The sequence below is a fragment of the Eupeodes corollae genome, chromosome 1, assembly GCF_945859685.1.
Source record: "Eupeodes corollae chromosome 1, idEupCoro1.1, whole genome shotgun sequence".
Taxonomy (NCBI): Eukaryota; Metazoa; Arthropoda; class Insecta; order Diptera; family Syrphidae; genus Eupeodes; species Eupeodes corollae.
In genome coordinates this window covers 262,611,930-262,632,303 of record NC_079147.1, presented here as the reverse complement: position 1 = coordinate 262,632,303, position 20,374 = coordinate 262,611,930, and the positions used below count along the sequence as shown (strand labels likewise).

Here is a 20,374-nt window from a genome sequence, read left to right as displayed (position 1 = left end):
TATCAGTCTGCTTACTCGTAAATTAGAATTGATGCTAGAAGACAAATTCTAAAATCCTTTTAAAAATATTTTCATTTTAAAGGAATCAACAAAACTTAAAAATTGCATTGAGAAAAATGTTTTGTTCTTGAATTCAAGGAATCAGGTGCATTTAAATAAATAATTCCTCCAAAGTTAGATAAAAACAAATTAAGGTAAATAAATAAGTTGGGTAGAAACTTAAGTATGCCACTCACAAATTACACGTTGAAGAATTTGTTTTCACTTCAATTCTCGAGAGATTCAAAGTTATTTTTATTAAATTAATAGGTATAAAACGTTTATTATGTTATTTTAAAGATAGTGTAACTTTAGCTGTTTTTGGGACAATTTTATTCTTGAAATTCGTGTTAGAATCTCTAGAGCATCAAAAGAGAATTCACTTTAAAAAGTAGATTTCTTTAATTTTTTAAGATATTATGTTTATGTGCGTCAAAAAAAAATTAGAAATTAAAAAGGAGTTTCAGGAATCTAAAGGCAACTTAATATCAAACTGACTATCTCTTATTCATAATTTCTTCTTAAGAACACGAATATTTGCTCCTTTTTTAAGAAAATATCTTAGTAAAATAATTTAATGCATTGCTAAAGTTTCTCTAAACTTCTGAGCGAACCGCTTTTTAGTTAATATCATTAAATTCCAACAAATCTTTAGATGAAATCTTTACATAGTTGTATAAGTTTTAAGGCTTATATGACCCCTAACGGAAATTAAAAACAAATGAATCTTCCGAGACCCCCTCCCCTCGTGACCCCTACGACACTCTCCCACTGGAGTGGTAGGAAAACTGTTAAACATTTGATTTTTCATTGGAACAAAAATGCAAAGAAAGTTATACAGATATTCAAAATTTAGGGGTTATGTTAATTTAAACAAATATATTTACCTTTTCAGTGCTAAGACTAAGGTCATTTTTCAATTAGAAAGACTGTAACCTTTTTAAAATATCATGAAATTATTATTTGAACTTTAGAATCTATTTCGCTTGTTAAGAACTGAGCATTTAAAAGTAAATTTTTTTGAGAGTTTGGTTACCTTAGATTTTTCTATAAATAATTTTAAAATCCCATCTATCTAATTCTCTTCTTATTTGTTTTATGTAATTTCACTCATACATTCCTTACAGAAAATATACATTTTTTTTGAAACCCGTGAATAGAGAATTTCTCTAATTGTTATAAGAGCCAAAGTCAATAATTTGTTAGTGAAACTTTTGGCATTTTTGCGTTTCTAATTTTCTTAAATAATCAGGAGTATAAAAACCCGGAGAACTCATTCAAAAGTGTTTACCTTTTTATTAGCATAATGAAATATTGCTGCATTGAATACTCTTCGCCTCTCCAAGCTACGGACATGACACCTTCTCAGCATGAATCCATTCCTTATATTTTAGTATTCCACTCACTTTGAATTTTAAACAATTTCGTCGTATTTAACTTACCGACAAATATTCTTCCAATCAAAATAAACAAACAAATAATATTTTTAATTTTTTTTACGCATAAATAAATAAATAATTTAATTTATTGGTCTAATTTAAATCAAAAGCTACGAACTAGGAAATTTCAATTCACTCTGACTAGATTCAACCTGTGGTTGGGATGGTTGTTTTTCAACTTTCTCTGATTGACCAATAAAGGGAAGTTGTGTGAGTTCTTCAACTAAAGCAGCCGATGATGGAGTCTCTTCGGTGGCATCTGTTAATCCTGTTATTTCTGTAACACCTTCCTCGGGACCATCGTCACCGATCACCTTGTCAATAGCCTCACTGAAAACTTGACCGAGTAGCAAGAAAACACTGGCAGCATCACTGGCCATTTGTTGGGTAGGGAGTTTTGTTGTGGCAGCGATGGCCTTATCCAAAGCTGTGCTCAGTAAAAGGAGCACCGATGATGGTTTCTTGGTTGGTTTGTCGGTGTTGGGTGCGTCAGTAGTCGGAATGACACTTTCTTCATCGGTCTCGTCATTATTGACAAGGAGTGGTTTTTGTGAGGCTTCTCTCACGTGGCGGCCTTTGAGACGTCTTCCTTCATCTTCTCCATCATCGTCGTCGCCTTCTCCAGCGTCATCACCACCTTCTTCATTACTGCCATCATCATTTTCTTCGCCGGAATCTTCATCGTACGGTTCCTGTCTTCCTGATCTGAGAGTGTAATCCTTAGAAGTAATTCTCAGGTCCTGATGGTCCACTGGTCCGGAACGAACCTCAATAGCACACAGAACAACACAGAGTGCTTAAAAGAGGAGAAAGAAGTTGTTAATAAAAATAATCCGGTCGTATGCTCCGACGTGTTATAGTTAAGTGAGTGCTTCAACGATCCAACATACCCAAAGTAATCCAAACGATTGGGGAGCGCATTTTGTTGAATGTCATACTGATAGAGTTCAACTTCTGAGGCTTTTATATCACTCGTCGCTGTAAGCCTGCAAAATCCAGCCAGAAAAAAAAGTGAAAACTCATCGATAACGAGAAATTTTTAATTCTTTCTTTATTTTATCGGAGGAGAAGAAGAAAAAAAATCTTCAGATTTTTTTTTTATTTCTCCAGGCTGTCAAGTAAGTGGTCTTGATGGTCTTGGTCTTCGATTTGGATTGTTTATCAATTTTTTGGGAGAAGGGAAAGTGGAGGGGATTTGGCAAGATTCATATAAGCCATCATTATAGGTATGAGCTTAAGAAAATTTGCATTAACGCCAACACGCCACCACTGACCGCCCGCCACCGCTGCTGCCACCATTGAGGTGCTTATGAGATACTTTCAAACCGACGCAACCGGTCATCAACAACAACGCGCCAAACAAAACAAAAATAAAAAAAAACTTCCTACCACAAATATTGATTTATTAACCATAATAAACTTTCTTCGGGTTCTGAATTTTTTGAATTGTTTGCGATGGCTTGAGGCTAGAGTATAGAGTGTAAGTCAGTTGGTTATTATGGTGTTTCGTCGTAACCTTTATTATGGCAGGCCACTCACTCATCTTAATTTCATCTCAAAGCCATCAGCGAAAGTGAAACTGAATTAAATGGTTCGGTTTTTTTCCTTCTTTTTTGTTATTGTAGATATTATATCTAAAAGATACTTATGTTTGGAAGTTGGGAGGGGTATGTTTTTGGTTAAGGTGAGATAAATAATTAAAAAAATTCCATGAGAGAAGTTAACGAAGACTTTTTTGAGCTCAGGCCGATGGCAACATTGGAAGAAGAGATTGAATGGCCCCAGCCCGAAGTTATTTTAGTTCTCTAATGAAGCCATAATGTTACAGCAGAAATATGGTAGCAAATGAGGAAGTTGATTTTTTAATCTTAATAGCTATAGGTTGGGAGAAGAGTAGGGAATGTTAATGATTTTTTTGTTTGTTATTTGGGGATCTTAAACCTCTTATCTAAGATGATCTTTGAATGACGCAATTGTTTATTGGAATTATGTTTTTGCTTTTTGATATTCAAAAATGTTATTACTATTCAAATTAATTAAGTTTCTAAAATGTGTGTTCAAATATTAAAAAATTAAAGAATATGGTTTTCCAATAAGACGTTTCCTTTTAAACAATACGTTTCGGAGTTGACATCTTTATTTTGCCACCAAGTGCTTATGATTAGACCTGAACACTTTGTTCTTATGCCAATGGAAAGATAAAGCTTATATGCAATACAAGTTTTAAGACCTTAAAGATGGATTTCATGAAGTTATTAATTAGAGTGTATTTTGCTGGTTTTCTATTGTTAGTCTCATTAAGAAAACAATTAAAGTATTAATTAAAATTACTTAAATAAGAATGGAATTTGTACGCATGGGTGAAGTTGTGAATGGTTGTTAAATGGCTGTTCGTCATATGCTTATAATTTAATTCTTATGTTTGTTAAAGAAGAAATGGTATTCTTGAGAAACATTATTTAAAAGATAATTGCTAATATAATTTGTTAAGGCTTTTTCACAGTCGAGATTATAAGGTTTAATATATTTTATATATGTATATACAAAACGAATTTAGTAAAATCTGCTGATTCCTTTTTTGGTTGTTTAACTTTTTGAAGAAACTAGGTCAACGAAATTAGATGATTTTCTCTAAAAAGTAATATTTAAATATTTCTTATTTAATTTCGTATATAAGCTATATTTGCATTTTTCCTTTCTTTATTTCATCGGAATATGCAAAAAATACTCATTGAACTACTAATTGCTGGTTGTTTAAAAAAAAGCTTGAATATTCAAAAATCGTTGGAGCTACAAAATAGTGGATTGAATGTAGAACGATTTTGTTGCCAAAAGCTTCAGTTTTGGAAATTACAAAGTAAAGCACAGGCCGCGATTCGACCCACACTGATAACTTTAAATCCCGTCTGTCGATTTGCCTTGATGAAAAGGTGTGTAGGTTTGCGTGTTTTGTTTAAGAAATTATCAGTTGAATTATTCAAAAAAATTTAAATGTAACCAACAATATTTTGAATACGATGAAATAGTTTGATTTGAAAATCTATTTTCGTTGTTAATTTTTACCAATATTAGCATTCTCGTAATATTCTTTTGGTGTATTTTAAATGATTTTTATGAAAAAACCGACAATTGGATTCTTATAAAAAATTACTGAATGTACAAAAAAAAATATTTTTTGTGATATAAAATAAGTTTGAGGTCAATATGGTTAATTTTTATCTACCTACCTATTGGAAGTTATTGTAATGGGTCCGATTTGAATTTCTTGACGTTTCAAGAGCACTAGAGTCGAAATAATAAATAAATGCGTGCGTGTGTACGTATGTTAGTACGTCTGTACGTCCGTACATTCGCGACGTTTTTTCGACGTCCATAGCTCAAGAACCAGAAGAGATATCGACTTCAAATCAAGAAAATTGCGGGGGTGTGTTTTTTTACCATAGCAGTTTAAAAAAAGGTGACAATTTTGGTTAACCCCAAATATCTCATAAACGAAAAACCCTAAAGACTTGAATTAAGTTTTATAAAATATATTGTAACGTAAAAAAATCAAAAAAACTGAGAAAAAAATTTGTCACCTCGAAAATTTAACGAATCCAAAATGATTTTATCACCAAATTGATTTGTGCAACGAAGAATAACGTTTTTAACATCTGGTAATATTTAAAAAAAAACGAATTGACAGTTTTTTTTATAAAAAAAAAACTCATAAAAACATTACTCAAAGTTGGTAAAAATGTCGACTCAAATATCTCTTCAAAAAATTGAGATTATGGCTTTTGATTAATTTTAACTTAAAAGAAATATTGTTTTCAACGTTCTGAAAAATTTTGAGAAAAATAAAATTGACAGTTTTCTTACAAAAAATAAAAACCTAAAGAAAAAAATTAATAAAAGTTGGTAAAAATTGATTTTCGACTGAAATATATTTTCAAAACTTTGAGATATTGGCTTAAAACTACTTTTTTCTTTTAAAAATTATTGTTGTCAACATTCAGCAAAATTTTGAGAAAAATCGAATTGACAGTTTTTTGACAAAAAATAAAAACCTAAACAAAAAAATTAATAAAAGTTGTTTCATCTTTTAAAAAATATTGTTTTCACCATTCAGTTAAATTTTGAGAAAAATCAAATTGACAGTTTTTACAAAAAATAAAAACCTAACAAAAAAACAATACTAAAAAAACTTTCGACTCAAATAGCTTTTCAAAAATTAAAAACAAACTTTGTTTCTTTCACAGGAAATATTGTTTTCGAATTTCAAATTTCATTCATTCAATTTGTAAAAATTTAAGAAATGCTACTAACATTGGTAAAAATTGGTTAGGTTAGGTTAGAGTGGCTGTCCAGATATCATTGACACACGTAGACCTCAAGGGTCCATTGTGATACCACTAATGAGGTTACTCATGGGAGAGTAAAAATTGGTTTGTGCACAATCAAACTGCCAGAGAATTCCTGCACTTTTCTTCAGGAAAAAATAAATTAATTCATAGTATAGAAATCAATCGATAATGTTGTAAATTTTCCAATCAATTTTTTAAATTCACCAAATATATACCTGGAATGCCAACACATAATCTTCGATTAAAAATTGGTACACCAAAAAGATCACGGGAAATATTCTTTAAGCAACCATTTTAACTCGAAAGTTCAAAGGAAAAGTCAGATTCCACCATACTCTTCAGAAGGTTAAAGTTTCCAATTCATTTAGCTTTTGTCATGTATATAAATAAGTCTCAAGGTCAAACAATGTCCGTTTGTGGCTTAGCATCCCCTTAAATAGTTTACAACAATGTTATATGAAAAAAAAACATTTAAATCGGTAACGCGTGGCCGGGTCAGCTAGTAAGGTATATTTGTATCTTTATCGGAATTGAAAATAACAAAAAATCTCATTGAACTACTAAATTAGGGGCAAATTAAAAAATCAAAAACTGAAACTTAAGATATTTCTTTGTTTTAATTGTTTGTACAAGAACTATTATTTGAATTTTCCCATATAGTATTTTTGTGTATTGTTTTTTATGAAAAATTTTACTTAAAAACTTTAACCGATATCAAAAATGTCTTTCTTAATATAAAACTATTTTGAAGTTGGTATAATGTTTTGTTCTTTAAAAATTATTTTATTCAGCGTTTTGATTTACAAGAAAAATGTCAGTGGAATATTTTAAATTCTTATCAATTTTGTGTATCTAATATAAAAATTTAAAATGGAATTCGATTAATTTTTTGAAAGTTCTTTTTGCACATTTTGGGTGTTGTAATCTGTAAAAAAAGGTATGTTGCACAAACCGATATTATTCTATCTGATTCTTAGGACTTTGAAACCTTGAGAAATCTCAAAATTTGGAATTGGTTCAATCAAACCGATTACAATTACTATACACCAGAACTACTTTAAATTATTAGTTCATTGTGTTTAAAATATTAACTTTCTATTTATTTCAATTATTACTTTGCGAAGAATCAAATTTAAACGTAATCATTGCGAAAAAGTTCAATATTTAAAAATGACGAAAGTGTGTGGCCCAAATGTTAAAGTTTCAAAAACATAATTTAAACAACTCACCTGTAAACAGAATTTCGTCAGGCACATCCAAGGGATCTAACAAATAGGTAATTTTATCTTATGCTTAAATAAGATGATTTCTTAAAATTTATTTTATTAAAAAATCGAATTTACATCTGCAACTTGTCGATACCCTGCTGGTTTTCTTCGAAGTGAAAGAATGTAATTGAGGAAGCTATTCAAATATCTAAACCTTCCCGACTGGTCAAGTTGTGATTTCATTCTTCCCCCAACTAAGCCTACGCAATCAAGAAATGATACTTTGAGAGCTTTAAAAAGAAATGTTTCTTTAATTTATTCTGTATATCATTTCATCTTCACTTTAAAATTCTAGAAAAACAAGTTAATAGAATTTCATTTCATTTGTTTTTATTGATCCTTCAAAAAAATAAATAAAAATACAACTAAGTCAATGAACGGAGGTATCTTTGAGAAAAAATGCAGTCTTAACTTGCTTCAAAACATTACTTACAAAATTAACTGCTATTCGAGGAACTTTATCCCAAAATTTGAATAAAACACATTTCCATAACATCATCCATTGATCCATGCACTGGTATCGATCGATCGGAAACTTTAACCAATTTCTGTGGGTTTCGATGTCATTCTAAAATCGAATTAGGACAGTATGCTTATTGGAATGATTTCGATAGGAGTCATCATCAGTGACGGTGTTGGCGGCGGCCGGCGGCAGCGAATGCTCGTCGTCGGCTCCAAAGGTTTTTGATCATTAAATTAAAGAATCAAAAACTTGTTTGTTCTCTTTTGCATCTTGAAGATGTTAGGCTATGGCATTTATTTGGGGCCAGCACTACTTGATACGATCTTAACAAATTAATGTTTTTTTTTCTGTGCTGGTCCATTCATTTCAACCATCACCGAAAGGTTGTTGACACTCGGGGTCTTATGATGAGTCTTTTAGATTATTCAAATGTGATGAAATTAAATATATATGTATACCTGCATCAAAGAAATGGGGAAATGAAAGGCGTTGTTACCGTTGTTGGATGTATACAAAGTTCTTATTCTTATGGTTTATCTCTGGATATATGTACATATACATGTACATATAGACAGACAGAATTCAACAGGTATTAGGATGTATCTTAAGGTGATAAGTTTGTTTTAAATTAAGAACCAGAATATGATGAGCATAAGACACATATGAATATATTTTGAATTAAGAATAGGTTTTTGAGAAATATTTTTGTAATTTTATTCACACGGTTCATTTTGTATAACCTTCTTATTTAAATAGATTTCTTAGGAAATTAACATTTGATTGAGTGGGTGGAAGTTTACGGATATTACTTATGCTTATTTTTTGGTCCAGTACATAACGAATCTTGAATTACCCCGAGATAAGAAATTGTGCTGAAAAATGTTTGCATAATCCATACGAAATATAAGAAAATGGATTTTTAAATAGTAGGTTGTATTTGTTAAAGTTAAAAGTTCAATCCTGAATTAAATTCTTGATCACAGTTAAATCTTGTGCCAGTCATAGTGATCGGAAAAAATCATTCGAAATAAAAATTGATTAAAGTTTGTATTACTTTAAAATTCTAATTAATATCCAACCTAGTTTTATTAAAATCAATTAAAAAATCAAATTCATTAAAAGCGATGCAAGAATCAGAAATTGGATTGTGTTTTTGGCATAGTTCGTACAATGAAAAGTAATATATACATAAAAACCCTCTCTAGACCGTAAATTAAGAGAAGGTGCATATTTAAATATTAATCATTGATAGTAAAATAGAACATCGAAACCGAATTCTCAATGCTAGAGATTTTAAATCATTTAAAATATACCTGAGTTTATTAGATGGAATATTTGAGATTTTAAAAATCTGCTGTAAAGCAAATTTGGTAAATCTTTTCTGAACCTTTTCAATCCTATAGAAACGTGATTAAGTAAAAGGATTCCATATAACGCTACAATATTCAAGCAAAGGTCTAAAAAGGGATTAATAAAGGGTTTTAAGAGTCTAAGGATCCAAAAGACTTAGAATTTCTAAAAACAAAACCCCACAGCCACCAACAAGCCTCAGATACGTGCAGATTTACTTATGATGAATTAAGCAAACGAAAAAAAGGACAACAAACATCGGATCTTAATAGACTACGTGCAGCCGAAGAGTTAGTGGAAGTCCTAAACTGCTGAAAAGCAGATACAACCGACATTCAAAAAGTGCTATGGTATGGGCAAACGCAAACTAAAAGACTTTTTGTATACTACGGCGACTGATACCTAGGACAATAGCAGCGTCTATTTATGTTTGGATTTGTTGTTTGAACTAGAATCAGGCAAAAAGTCTTGAATTTCAACACTGTGAGCATCAATATAAGTCTAATTAGCGCGCATGTCCCAACAGAGGAGAAAGATGAATTGTCTTAGGAGATTTTATAGTCAAGCTAGAAAGAGAAGATATCTTTGGTGGCACAATCGGGAGAGCCTCCACGCCACCTCCTCGTACAACGGATTTAGGCTGATCGATTTCGCTGCGAGACAAGATGTTCGGTAGCTAGTATGCAGTTCAGACACCTTGATATCCATAAGGGGACATTGAAAATCTCCTGATCAATCAATTGTAATCAAGATTGACTACATTGCGATCGACGCACGACACTTCTCCACTATAGAGAATCCCCGAACATTCCGAGGGGCCAACATTGACTCGGACCAATACCTCGTTATAGCCAATGTACAGCTACGGATATCCCGATCCAAGCCAAGACAAGAAAATACTGTGAGAAGATTCGCTGTTAGATGACTACAATCGCAATAGACTGTCTTGTTCTTTTCCGATCGAGTCTTCGATAACATTGGAACTTGGAAGCTAGAAAGTGCTACTGTATCTAAACAAACTGTTTTAAAAAAGTTCCTATATATTGTTTTTAATAACTTAAATAAAATTAAATTTCTCAAAACAAGCCTTAATTTATTATTTATTTAATGTTAAAAATTTTGCTTCTTTTAATTGCGACATATAGGAACTATATTTCAAGTATTGCATTCGTACAAAATTTTGAACTCGAGATTTTAATCAAACATAACATTACGATGGTACTTTCATGACAAGAAGCAGTACCCGTGAAAAAAAGCCTTGGGTGGTATAGGCAGGGATCGAACCCAAGACAGTCAGTCACTAGGACCTATGTCTCAAACGGACTGTTGCGCCACCCAATTTTTTTTTTTATAACATAACGATGGTAGGGAAGTCGAAAAAAGTGGGTCCTCCGATTCCGTCCGTCTGTCTGTCTGTCTTCACCCCTCTAGCCTAAACCATTGGGTCCATTGAATTTAAATTTGGAATTTAATATTTTAAGCAAATTCGAGTTTAGAATTTTGAATCCTTTTTTTGTATAGTACCCATAGTTTTTTGGTCAAAAATTGAAATTTCAATAGTATTCTCAAAATAAATGTCACTGTTTTTATTTTTTATTTAAAACATCTTAAAAATGGGTCACCATTTCTATACGAAATTTAAATATAAATTGTAAATAACTGCATATCAAAATTAATTTTATAACTCCAACTGTCAAATTTTATTTATACAAAATATGTTAAAAAGAAAATTGAAAAACAAATTATGTTTTTGTTTGAGAAATCAAATGGCATTCAAATTTTTGAAAACAAATTATTTTCATTACATTTGTTAAAAGAAGCTTAAGATACATGAGAAAGTTCGTATGACCGAGTCGTTCATTTTACTTAAATTCAATTATTAAGAATAAACTGAATAAAGTTGAATTTCTCAAAGAACCTTAACTTATTATTAATTTTTTAAATCATTAAAACATTTCATAAAAATGTATCATAAGACCATTTTGAAATTCTTGGCTTTCATTTGATTTCCTTGTCTCCTAGTCAACTTCCCATAAGAAGTTATTGTAATGGCTCCGATTTGTGAAATAGGAAATGTTGACATTTTTTCAATTTTTCAAGGTCCCTAGAGTCGAAATAACAGTCTTTAAGAAAGATGTCTGCACGTGCGTGTGTACGTACGTTCGCGATGTTCAAATAAATTTTGTTATGTAGATAATAGTGTAGAAATATGCAGAAAGGGCTCTAAAAAAAAATTAATGATTGTTTTTTTTTACCATAGAAATTTAAAAAAGGTTAAAATTATATATAACCTTATAGACTTGAATTAAATTTTATATTATATATTGTAACGTGATTACAAACCAATACATTTTTTTAAAATTTTCCAATCAAAGGTTTTTTTATAAATCAACAAAAAAATTGAAATAAAATAATTGACACCCCTAAAATTTTTCTAACAAAAAATAATTTTATCCCCAAAACAATTTTGTGCAACGAAGAATAACGTTTTTAACATCTGGTAAAATTTTGAGATAAATCGAATAAACAGTTTTTATTTATAAAAAATAAAAACCTAAAAAAGCATTACTAAAAGTTGGTAAAAATTGATTTTCGACTCAAATAACTTATCAAAACTTTGAGATATTTGTTTTAAACTAATGTTATTTTTTAAAAAAATACTGTTTTCAACATTCAGTTACAAAAAAAAAAAACATTACTAAAAGTTGATAGAAAATGATGATCGACTTAAATATCTTTTCAAAAATTAAAAATGTTAGCTCCAAACAAATGTTACCTTATAGGAAATATTGTTCTGAGCATTCGATAACATTTTGAGAAAAACCGAATTGACAGTTTTTTTTTTAACAAAAATAAATACCTAAAAAAACACTATTAAAAGTTCGTAAAAATTTATTCTCGACACTTACATCTTTTCAAAAATTTTATAAAAAAGTACCGTTTTCAACATTCAGTAATTTTTCTATAAAAATCAAACAATAATTTTTTAATAAAAAATTAAAATGTACAAAAAGTAGTACGCAAAATTGGTAAACATTGATGTTCGGTTCTCGATATCTAATGAATAATAAAAAACATTGCCTTCAAATTAATTTCATTCGTCCAATTTGTATTTGTTTTTAATTTCACCTCACTGAATAAAATATTCTATGAAAAGTCACTGTGAAATTAAAGCAGGTGAAAGGCAAAAGCTATATATATTTCCTCGATATCTTTACGAGTATATGTGTAGTTTACTTTAATTTTTTTCTGTTCTGTTCAAAAAAATTCATTCGAAACCAATTGGTTTCGGAAAATATTCCGTTGTGGTAAATTAGAAAAACTTCATTTCGCATTTTCTGACATATTATCAAAAAACTAAGTCTTCAAATCTGACTTTGCTGCAAATTATTCAGATTGTTTTTTCTGAACGCTTTAAATGATACTTATAACGTTTTGTTCTAAAAATAACATGCTATTCAAAAATTAATTTATTCATTAATAGTTCTTTAGATTTAATGGTTTAATATTGTCGCAGTAAAATGTTTGTTTTGAATGCATAGAATTCATTTATATTGATTTTATGATTTTATTTAGTCGTGTTATAAAGATATATAATTATTTATGGGTTTTCTATTGGTTTGGTCTTCGTTTGTTCCACATATCATTAATATTATTATTTAATTATTATAATTCTTTATTTTATTAAAAAATGCTTTACAAAAAAAGTATCTGCTTAAGATTTAGGACCTGGCTATCTGCCGTCTGCCTGAAATAACATTTCATTTTAGTAATGAATTCAAATAAATAAAGAATAAAAAGAAAAGAAACAGGTTTTGTACAATATTAAATCAAATACTTTTATATATTGATTAAATTCAAAAGTTTAGAATTTCAATATTTGTTGAGATTTAACATAACAATTAAAAAAATGTCAATTTTACAATGATTTAACACACAAAAATGTAGAAATGTAAATAAATAAATAATAATTACCCTTTAAACTGTAAAAGCTGGTTAAATAAACAAAATTTAAGTTAGAAAAGAGTTTCGAAAAGCTAGGGCATGTTTGCAATAATAATATAAAGTATTTCATCCTAGAACTCCGTTTACCCACTTTTAAGCCTGGAAACAAGTTGAGCCACACTGCCGATACTGCACACAAATCAATTACTGACTGTCCTTAGCTGGTTAAAAAAGTCCACTCTCCATAAGTATCACCTTTAGTTGACCCTTTCAGCACAAATAGTCCAAAATTTTCAAAAAATTCGGTAAGGAGTCTTCCACTTTAGGCTTTAGTTTTTATAACATCAACATTTTAAATATAGTTACAAAATTAAGGAAATAAAAAAATATTTGTAAGGCCTGTAATATTGTATGAAAGAATTGTTAAATTTTGAAAATTACTTGTGTTGTGGGAGACGCAAGCTTCCCCCTAATGTGTACCAACCATTGACCTCATTGCGCACTAAATTGCATTGGTTTCTGCGTTTACAGAAAAGTGTACGACAATAGAGCATTTGTTGTTCTTCCGTGAAATAATTTCCAACTGATTTTCCAAAAGTTCACATCTTTCAGTCATCAAATTAAGGTTGTGGTTAAGTTCTGTGTTTGCTGCTTTAAGAGAAGTTAATTCGCTATAGAGATTTTTAAGTTCCTCCCTTGTGGCAAGATCCTTTAATTTTTTGGAGATGATCTCATTAAGGATGGATTTTAATTTCTCCATAAAAACAACTTATATTTTAAATTGTTTTTCTGATATACAGTTAATTTTTCTGATTTTAGTAGTCTCGGGTGAAGTTTCGGGTAAATTTCGCTTTTTACGATTATTTTTCATAAGTAAAATACCGCAATATCGAGACTGGTTCTAAGCGATAATTGAATTTATATGAAACTTCGTACCTTTTATTTAAATCGGTGAATAAATAACTTGCAGGTGCAAAACTGTGATAAAAGTTGATTTGTGTGAGTTTTAAATTAAATAAAACAATTTATTATTGATAAAAATTTGAAAAATTCACCAACGACTGTATTTATATCATTAATACAGTGAGTTCCGTGATTAATGTAAGATTTCAATTTACTTAGTGTTGGTAACTCTTAACAAATTATTTCCAGAAGAAATATTTTACTGTTAACAGTCGAATTATTTTCTCCTGAACACCGTTTATTTTTATAATATATACATTTTAAAATCATGAAAATGAAAATAAATATAAACCAGCTTACTATATAATTCGCAGTTGCTCTATGTAGTGTCAAGAAAAGTTGTAATGGTCATCTTCTGATGAGCCCAACCATTACATCGGAGCAAAACGCATATATGAACATTTTTATGCTGGTTTATATTTATTTAAATTTTCATGATTTTAAATCATATTTTTAAAATTATTTCCATCTTTACATTTTACTTTATAGGAAATTTTATAAATGAACAATGTGTTTTTTGGTTACAAATATTTTTAAAGTGATGAAACTTTGCTTTACTCCATTCTAGCAGTCAAGTAAGCATAATTTGTTTTTAATTTGTAGATATAAACCAAAAAAATCGAAAATATGTTCGAGCTCCTAAACAATTAAAATGCACGACTGGGTCGTATGAACTTGCTTTCGCCTTTTAATAGTCATATACATTATTAAGATTCAATTTTTTTTTTAATAACATGTATAGGGTTTTTGTTTTATTTCTTTAAAGAATATTGACCCGTGACATCTACGAGCTGAGATATTTAAAAAAACGGTTCTGGAGTATTACAAACAAATACATTTTGTGTTGAAAAAAGCCAAGTTAAAAAAAAACTTAGGTAAACTTTTATAAAAATCTATTGGCAGGTTTTCCGAAAGTACGAATTTTTTTATTTTCGACAGCAAAATTGTGTGGGGACTACTTTAATATTTGGTCTTAAGAAAAGGAAAAATGCACCTCACAAACCTTAATTCCTCAACAATTTGCATTTGCATATGTGTTTTAGTAAAATTCAATGGATATTTTTTTTCATACAAATCTGTTTAAATAAAGACAAATTTTAAAAAATTGTAAAACAAAAAATGTTAATTAAAATCGACATGATTTTTTGTAAAAAGACACAGACATAGATTTGAAGGTATTTTTTAAAGGAACATTTATTTATCAGTTCAGTGCTAATAATAAAGTTATGTTTGCCTAAGATGGATCATAACTTTTTTGTGCCCTTCCAATTTTTAAAATATCTTTTGATAGTATTCTCTTAAAATACATAACTATTGCTATAAAAGGCTTTAACTTTTCTTTTCTTTCGATGTCTTTCTAAGTATAGTTAAAACTACTCTAAAATAATATGTCACTTCAAAATAACTATTTCAGTATGAGCAGACTTCACTTCCCATACTTTCACCTTATTTAAATGCGTCTGGACAAATAGCCAATTGGAGGTTTTTGGATAAACCACTCAGATTAAGTCGCTGCGTTGATTCCAAAAATTAAATGTCATAAAATACGTATTTAGAGCTTACATATTATTATTATTCCCGGAAAAATATCTACATATATCAAAGTTTGGTTTATTTTGGGTTAAAAGTCTTTCATATCTCCCACAAATGTAATTTATTTCGATATTTTTTAAGAAGTAAAACATATAAGGCTAAGTGATTCATCATAAGACCACTATGAAAGTCTCACCTTTCATTTGATTCCCTTGTCTACTAGATTTGATTTACTATGATAAGAAAGATGTTTAGTTTTTGATGACCAAACCACAAACTTCATTGCTTTTCCTAGTTTCTTTCTTTTCCCTATAAAAACACCCGATCTAGATGAAGAATGGAGCAAATTTATAGATTACCCTTCCTTCCAGAGGCTCTATATATGTTCGACATGCGAATTAAAACACTTAATCATCCATGAATACCTCTTCCATTAATCAGAATGAAGCTAATGTACCTTTATGGGGATTTCTAGGAATTTAGAATTTTATGGCTTTTACTTCCTTTTATCTTCAAGACGAAAACTTTCTTATAAAAGTGATGTGAAATCATTTTAATTCATTCAGAAGGTTCTCAACATGCGAATGCATTTGGCAAGTTGTAAGTATTTCTTTGGCTTAGCAAAAATCGTGATTTTAACAAAAATATGTTTCCTTTTTAGTTATGTTTTGTTTAGCTCTTGCTACAGGAGCTAAGATCTCACCATTATGGAGGAAGCATCAGCTAGAAGAATCTCGAAGTATTAGTGAAAGTCCTGAAAAGGTTATGGTATTATCACACAATGAATTCCTTTCGGAAGAATTGCCCCAAAATCGTGAAAACACTGATGATGATGAAACCAAATCAATTAACGAATCAGATGAAGATACTGACGAACAATTTGATGATACACCTGGAGCGTTCTCAAGTCCACGACCATATTTGGATAGACTTTCGACAATAAGCAGTATTATCAAAAACAACAACAATAACAAAAGTAATCGCATTCACAAATACTATCCCACTGATGTTCACAATCAAGGAAGTGGTACTGGCTACCCCTTCCAAACGCTTCCATCACCAAATCAAATGCCAAATAATTCTCCACCAATGGTAATTCCTTATCCATTCATACCACAGCCTTGGGTTAATCTAGCAAATCAGATGCAACATCAATGCTGTTGTAATTCAGGAGCTTTGATGTCTCCGAACTCATTGGCAGAACCAATGAATCTTGCCAGAATTTGGAATCCATCGATTCCATTAAGCTTTCCAAATTTCCCAAGTCTACCTAATATGGATTTTGCCCTACAAGCTAATTTCGCATCAGGAAATGGTAATAGTGGACCGTCGGTAGTAAGTTACGATCGTGAAGCTGGCCCACCTGGGCCACCTGGTCCACCCGGACCGATGGGTCCAATGGGGCCAACCGGAAGACCTGGCCGCCCGGGACCTCAGGGTCCTCCTGGTCCACCAGGATTACCGGGAGTATTAGGAATCTCATCAACAGTAAGTCCAATAGCACAACAGCAGTATTGGTACGCTCAGAATAAGCATACGGCCAAAGCAGATAAAATTGCCGAACAAAATGTTTAACTTCAGTTCAAGAATGTATGTAAAATAAAAACAAAACTTATTCAAAACTATTTTCTTTTGTTTGTTCTTTTGACTCCTTAAAGTGGAATGGAAAGACATCAGTAACCAAGACTTTAAGGGTTTTAAAGAATCCAATGAGGTTAAACAAACAACAAAATTCCTTAAAAAGTTTTTTAACTTTTCTTAATCAGTTGACATTTGATATTTCTTACCTTGGAAGTGCTAAAATTACTTATCTTATAATTTTTGAAACCAGAGTCAGTAAGGATTTAATTCTCTTTTGATATAAAAATAATAAATTACTAAAACATTGATCATTCTTTTATTGGGCATTTTATTCAATTTAAAGTGAAGGGGGTTCTTCATCATCTTCTCCGGGTGGACCAGGAGGTCCTTCAGGCCCCTCAGGTCCTTCTTCACCATCCATGCCTACTTGGCCTTCAAATCCAGGTGGACCACGTTTTCCTCGAGAACCTTGAGGTCCCCTTGGTCCATCTTCACCTTTAGGCCCAACATGTCCAGGTGGACCAGTACGTCCGGGAAGGCCAACAGGACCCTCCTCACCATCAGGCCCTTTCATACCTTGAGGACCTTCTTGACCCTGTGGACCCGGTGGCCCTGGTGGGCCTGGTGGTCCCATTTGTTTATACATATTTTTGCCCATCATCATCATTGAGGCTTCTTCGTTGACATTGTATTCGTATTCGGGGTACATATATTCGTTTGCAACAACGATTGCTAAAAAATTAGCTGTTTAACAGAAAAAAAAATATAATTAAACATTTTCAGACATTGATCAATAAATTGAAGGAGAAAAATTCTTACCAACAATACAGAATATGTATTTTTTCATGTCTGTCCTCTCTCTAAGTTTACGTTAGAATGATGTTAGGAATTTTCTAAACTCAAATTTTCCATTCTGTGAGTGTGTATATTTTCTTTTCCACTCGAATTTCCCCTTAAAGAATTTTCCAATTGGAAAATTGGGCGTCACCGAGTTAACATCGGTTCCAGGTATGCGTAGATAAATTGAGGTGTGTCTTGTAGGGCTTCCCTAACCTTATATATTGATTCCAGATCTTCTTATTCCAATCTTGTAAATACCACACAAACATGTAAAATAAATAAATTCTGGATGTATTAGAAACCATGATCAATATACTACTTAATCTTATTCTTAAAGTTTAGGTATACAAGTCCGGTTTTATTTTTGAATTGAAAAAACGAGTATTTTTTTCTAAGAGCAATTCATGCGTGTTTATTTCGAAGTAGAAAGGAAGATATGAAATTAGGAATGAAAAACAATAACCAGGCAAAATGTTTTATGATAACGATATTGTTGAAGCACGAAGCACCATATCCTTTTCGTGAATTTTTAAACGAAGAATCTGCTGCTTCGTAAATCCTCACATCGATCTTGGAGCAAATAAAAACGTTTAAAGGTTTTAAATCACAAGATCTTGCTCATCAATTGTGATCACCTCTTAAAAAATAAACACGATCAGGAATCTTTCTTTTCAAAATTGCGACTGCTTTGTTGCTTCGTTATTTGTGTGCCGCGTATGGATGTTTTGTTTACAATGAATATAGTCCAAATCAATTTATTCCAGCTCTGAACTATAAAATCATTATTCATAGCGCAGCCGTAAAACCCTTTTACCATTACAGTTGAATTAACATTGTTTTTAAATAAGTAAGATTTATTTATACCTATCACTAGCCCAAGGTTTTTCAAAAATCACTCTTGGCTTTCTTGAATTTTCTGATAGTTTCGCTTGTTAATGCGATATGCAGGCCCGGATTAAATAAAATGGGGCCCGGGGCTATTTCAAATTTGAGTCACCCTGAAAATGATATAAAACCCAAGTAAGCCAACCCCTCATCAAACAGAGGGGCCTAAATAATTACCTGGGGCGCTAGGAGTCTACGCTCTCAAAGACGATGCGCCGAGGAGTTGATGCATCGAAAACTCAAGAAGCCATCCCCCAAGTGCTCCAACAACCGCTAAGATTAAGAATTTATGATACCCTGGGCTAATTATTTATCAGGGGCTCATCTAAACGTTTTTGAAAATGTGTTCATTTTGCAATCGCCAGTATAATATATAAATATATACATGAACTCAAAACCGTCAGACCATTTCTTTTTGATTATTCAAAACTCTAAAAATTAAAAGTAACAAACCATGTAGTACTCGTAATTAGGATTTATTAGATTGAATGAGTAAGTATACGTTATAAATAATAATATTATTAAACACATTTTTTTCTCAATTTCACTTTTATAAAATCTTGAATCAAATCATTAAACTCAATCGATCTTAATAATTCTTATTCGATTTCTAAACGAGTTAAAGATTATATAATATTTCATCCAAAATCTCGAACTCTTGGTTTCATCCTCAGACTCAGAGGATCAGAACAAAACTATGGTGGAGGTTGATCTGCCTAATTGTAGCCAAAATGCTGCAGTTAGTACAGATTAATCTACAACACTCCATAAAGGCCTCGGCCTCACTTCTTCTCCGTCTGGCGAGTAACGGGGAAGACATTATCCAGATCCAAGAGCCACGGATTGTAGGATCCGTGGTTCGAGGACTCAGGACTCCTGGATACTACACACTTTGTGTTACAGATAAAGGTGAACCTAGATCTTGCATACTAGTGAAACGTAGCATTAATGTATTTTTACTCCATCGTTTCAGTGACAAAGATACCACCGTAGCTAGGCTGGAAACAACCAAAGGAAGTTTCTGGCTGGTATCAGCGTATCTTGGGCATGACCACCTTGGCCCTCTCCCTGGAAAAACCCTGGAGAAAGTCGTCGCTGAAGCGGAAAGGCAAAGGATCCGCCTAATTATTGGGAGCGATGCTAACGCTCATCATACTGTTTGGGGTAGTACGAATATTAACGACAGAGGTGAGCCTCATTTTGATTATATTCTTGGTACTATTCCTTAGTAAGTAATGTTGGAAACGAACCAACCTTCATACCTAAAACTCGACAAAAAGTGTAAGACATAACTCTTGTCTCAGATAGTATACACCATATGATCTTGGACTGGGAAGTATCCAAAAAACACTCGTTCTCTGATCATAGATATGTCCAGTTCAATATAAAGCCTAGTACATACTTCCTCGTGAAGTGAACGTTCGCCAGTGGAGAAAGTGAACTTTTGACATTGCTCACTGGTACACACTTGTGAGTACACGTTGTGAACATGAACAAACCAAATGTCAAAGCTTCACCAACAGTTCCCGTACATTTTGCACGTGAATTGCCCGTGAACGAAAACTCTCCACTTTGTTCTCCACTCAGCTTCACGAGCAAGTTCACGGGTGAACCAAAAACTGAAATTTGTATGGGTTCACGAGATGGTTCACAAGTATGTACTAGGCTTAAATGTGGATGATAACCCGAGTACATTGACTTTTCGAAACTATCGAAAAACTG

General features: G+C 31.5%; 3 protein-coding genes across 3 annotated transcripts; 1 reads left to right on the top strand and 2 right to left on the bottom strand.

Annotated features, from left to right (window-relative positions):
• Window positions 1–1,520: 1,520 nt before the first annotated feature.
• LOC129941582 (uncharacterized) lies at window positions 1,521–2,525 on the bottom strand. The gene is made up of 2 exons (XM_056050254.1): window positions 2,369–2,525; window positions 1,521–2,274 (listed from the first exon to the last, which is right to left on the bottom strand). The coding sequence occupies exons 1-2, from the start codon at window positions 2,412–2,414 to the stop codon at window positions 1,589–1,591; spliced, it is 732 nt and encodes a 243-aa protein (XP_055906229.1). The 5' UTR covers window positions 2,415–2,525; the 3' UTR covers window positions 1,521–1,588.
• A 13,396-nt stretch (window positions 2,526–15,921) lies between these two features.
• Window positions 15,922–16,971, top strand: LOC129942454 (collagen alpha-1(V) chain-like). The gene is made up of 2 exons (XM_056051382.1): window positions 15,922–15,946; window positions 16,008–16,971. The coding sequence occupies exons 1-2, from the start codon at window positions 15,925–15,927 to the stop codon at window positions 16,919–16,921; spliced, it is 936 nt and encodes a 311-aa protein (XP_055907357.1). The 5' UTR covers window positions 15,922–15,924; the 3' UTR covers window positions 16,922–16,971.
• Window positions 16,972–17,238: 267 nt separating this feature from the next.
• Window positions 17,239–17,897, bottom strand: LOC129942458 (collagen alpha-1(I) chain-like). The gene is made up of 2 exons (XM_056051387.1): window positions 17,747–17,897; window positions 17,239–17,671 (listed from the first exon to the last, which is right to left on the bottom strand). The coding sequence occupies exons 1-2, from the start codon at window positions 17,772–17,774 to the stop codon at window positions 17,265–17,267; spliced, it is 435 nt and encodes a 144-aa protein (XP_055907362.1). The 5' UTR covers window positions 17,775–17,897; the 3' UTR covers window positions 17,239–17,264.
• Window positions 17,898–20,374: the final 2,477 nt, after the last annotated feature.